General features: G+C 34.9%; 1 protein-coding gene across 1 annotated transcript in view; it reads left to right on the plus strand.

The window, feature by feature from the left end:
- The window catches only part of CEP350 (centrosomal protein 350), a 133,365-nt gene that overhangs the window by 6,652 nt on the left and 123,389 nt on the right, over positions 1 to 3,324 (plus strand). The window contains exon 5 of the mRNA XM_021715172.1: positions 1,559 to 2,181. Coding sequence (XP_021570847.1) covers positions 1,559 to 2,181 — 623 coding nt within the window. The remainder of the gene's footprint in view (positions 1 to 1,558; positions 2,182 to 3,324) is intronic.

A 3,324-nucleotide genomic window follows, 5' to 3' on the forward strand; every position in this document is an offset into this window, starting at 1 on the left:
GCCTCAGCCTTCCAAATAGCTGGAACTACAGGCATGCACTACCATGCCCGGCTGATTTTTGACTTATTGTAGAGATGAAGTTTCACCAAGTTTCCCAGACAGGTCTTGAACCCGCAGGCTCAGGCAATCCACTCACTTCAGCCTTCCAAGGCGCAGGATTACAGGCTGAGCCACCGAGCCCGGCTTATTATAGCATTTTTATGGTGCATTATATTTAGAGTCCATATCTGCCCATTACCCTAGTCTGTGTAGGGGTATAAATCTTATCTTATTCTATAGGCTTAATGCCAGGCATGTACTAAGTATTCAATGAATACTGTTTTCTAACATTTTAGTAGAAAAAATTTTCAAATTTACAGAAAATTAGAAAGAATTATTAGTGAGTACCCTTATTTGTATTTAATAAATATTTAGTGAGTGAGTGAATGAAGAACTGTGAAATTACCTTACCCTTTTTTTTTTTTTTAAGTCAATTTTCCATCCCCTGTCGGGTGCAGTGGATTGTAATCCCAGAACTTTGAAGGCAAGAGGATTACCTGAGCCTAGGCTTTGAGACCAACCTAGGCAACATGACAAGACCTTGTCTCTACAATAAATACATAAAATAAAATTAGCTGAGTGTGGTGGCACATGCCTGTGGTTTTCCAGCTACTTGGAAGGCTGAGGTAGAAGGATCACCTAAGAAGAGCAGGTCGAGGCTGCAGTGGCCACAGTCATCACAATCATGCCACTGCACTCCAGCCTGGGCAACAGAGTGAGACACTGACTTTAAAAAAAAAATCTGTCCCCTTTTGAGATTGGGACATGATATGTAACCTACCATTTTATGTTACATTTTATTCTCTATATGTGCTAATTTTAGACCTAAATAATTTTAACTGCTTTACTAACCACATTTACTTGGAGAAAATATTTATTATACCTATACTTTATTTCTACTGCCAATCTATTTGTTATTATTTAGAAGTTAAATATTGAAATGCCAGTATTTAAGAACTTATATTCTTAGTACTTAAGATTTTATAGAGGAGTGAATTACCCATTTTGTTAAGATGTCAATTTAATACCCCAAGTCAGATTATAATCCTGCTTTCTGGAGTTTCTAAGGGACTCTCTTCACACATGTTTTGCATATTTTTAATTTTATAATATGTAGATTGTTAGTTAGATTATTTGCCATGTATCCTGATAGAGGGGGCATTGAACCTTGAGTCTTAATATTAATAAAGTTGTTTTACTTTTTTTAAACTTATTGGAATTTCTAGCTCTTTTTTGGTCTCTAATGTTAGCTTAGAGTTCTAATTCAGTTTATGACTGGTTTCAATTTGACTAATTTTTGTGATTTATTCAAAGTTTTTTTTTAAGTACAAATTGTTTATATTTGTGGTGTACAACATGATGTATACATTGTGGAATGGCTAAATTTATTTAACATATGCGTTCTTTCACATACTTTTTTTTTTGCCGCTAGAACACTTAAAATCTACTTTCTTAGCAGTATTCAAGTATTTGGTATATTGTTATCAACTATGTCACAGAATTTATTTTTTTATCACAGGGAACTTCATGGTACACCTTCCAGTTTAAGTCCCAGCCATCTGGAGTCAAAGTATGTATATTGTGTAGATGTTAATGAAGAAAAGACTGAGAGTGGGAACCGGATGGTATACAGTCGAGAAGAACGGAATATACATAGCTGTGATTTTGAGAGCTCTCAGTCATCTGTTGTCAGTGATACAGTTGTTAGGTTTTTAAATGATCGACCAGCAATTGATGCATTGCAGAATTCTGAATGTTTGATTAAGATGGGAGCTACTATAAGAACTGAGGAAGAAATGCCTAATAGAGAAAAAGGAAACGAGAACTGTTTGAAGCCTTCTGTGAATAATGTGGGCCCTGATATTGATCCAAAAGTATTACGGCTAACTGACTCTTCTCCATCCTCTACTAGTACTTCCAGTTCCCAAAGATTAGATATTTTAAAGCGGCGACAACATGATGTCAAACTGGAAAAACTCAAGGAACGAATTAGGAAACAGTGGGAACACTCAGAAGAAACAAATGGCCGAGGCCAGAATCTGGGTCATATTGACCATCCAGTAATGGTTGTTAATGTTGATAACTCAGTAACAGCAAAAGTCAGAAAAGTGGCAACAGCACCACCTGCTCCAACATATAAAGGTTTGTAATCAGTCTTGTGCTTTTCTCTCTCTGCTTCCTTGTTTCCCTTTCTCCCTAGGTTGTATTTGAATAGAGAGGAACATCTTTAGGATGTGATTCTCACAGCAGCTTCATAAATAATATGTTAAAAATGCAGATTCCTAGATCCTACATTAGACCTAAGTCAGAATTTTTTAAGATGGGGTCTAGAATTGGAATTTTTAACAAGTCCCTCAAGAGATTCTTATAGTTTGATAACCACTATGTGAACATATGTTGTACAAAAGAGAAAACAAGAATTAGTACCATTTTCAGATAATTGAAAGAATATTGCCCTTATATTGCCATTGTATTTGGATTGTTATTAGGAATTATTTCAAAAGTAATATTTAAAAGATAATTCAGGTAGGGTACAGTGGCTTATCCCTATAATCCCAGCACTTTGGGAGGCGGAGATAGAGGATTGACTGAGCCCAGGAGTTCGAGATCAGCCTGGGCAACACAGCGAGACCTTATCTCTACAATAAATAAAAAAATTAGCTGGGCATGGTGGTACACACCTGTAGTCTCAACTACTTGGAAAGCTGAGGTGGAAGAATCGCCTGAACCCAGCAGGTTGAGGCTGCAGTAGCCACAGTCATGCCATTGCACTTCAGCCTGGGCAGCAGAGTGAGACTCTGAATCAAAAAAAAAAGATAACTCAATTTCCAGTGAACATCTGTTTACAGAATATTTTGGCATGGACATTAACTCTATTTTAACCTTCAAGTTTTGACATGAAGTTTTTTTCCCCATATTAAAAAAAAATATTTTTAAATCACATTTATGTCAACATTGATAGATTTTCATTGAGAAATTTTTAGCTATTTTTTTTTAAGCCAACTCAAATTCTTATATATGGTAGTTTTAAGGAGCTTCTTAAAGCTTTTCTATTTTTATTCTTACTTCCCTGAAATAATTTTCACAGGGTCATTTATGTAAAGATTTTAATGAATTGATTTCTTGATCACTTTAATTCATGTTAGACTTTCATCATTTAAGATTCTGCCACTTTAGCAATTCTTTTGTGGGTATTTTTTTGTTTTAATTTTTGCATATAAACTTAGGCAGATCAAAATATTATCGATTTGTTTCATCTATTAATTTTTTTTTTTTTTTTTTTTT

The sequence above is a fragment of the Carlito syrichta genome, unplaced genomic scaffold (assembly GCF_000164805.1).
Source record: "Carlito syrichta isolate Samal-C Ts95f unplaced genomic scaffold, Tarsius_syrichta-2.0.1 Scaffold306782, whole genome shotgun sequence".
In the NCBI taxonomy this organism is placed as follows: domain Eukaryota; kingdom Metazoa; phylum Chordata; class Mammalia; order Primates; family Tarsiidae; genus Carlito; species Carlito syrichta.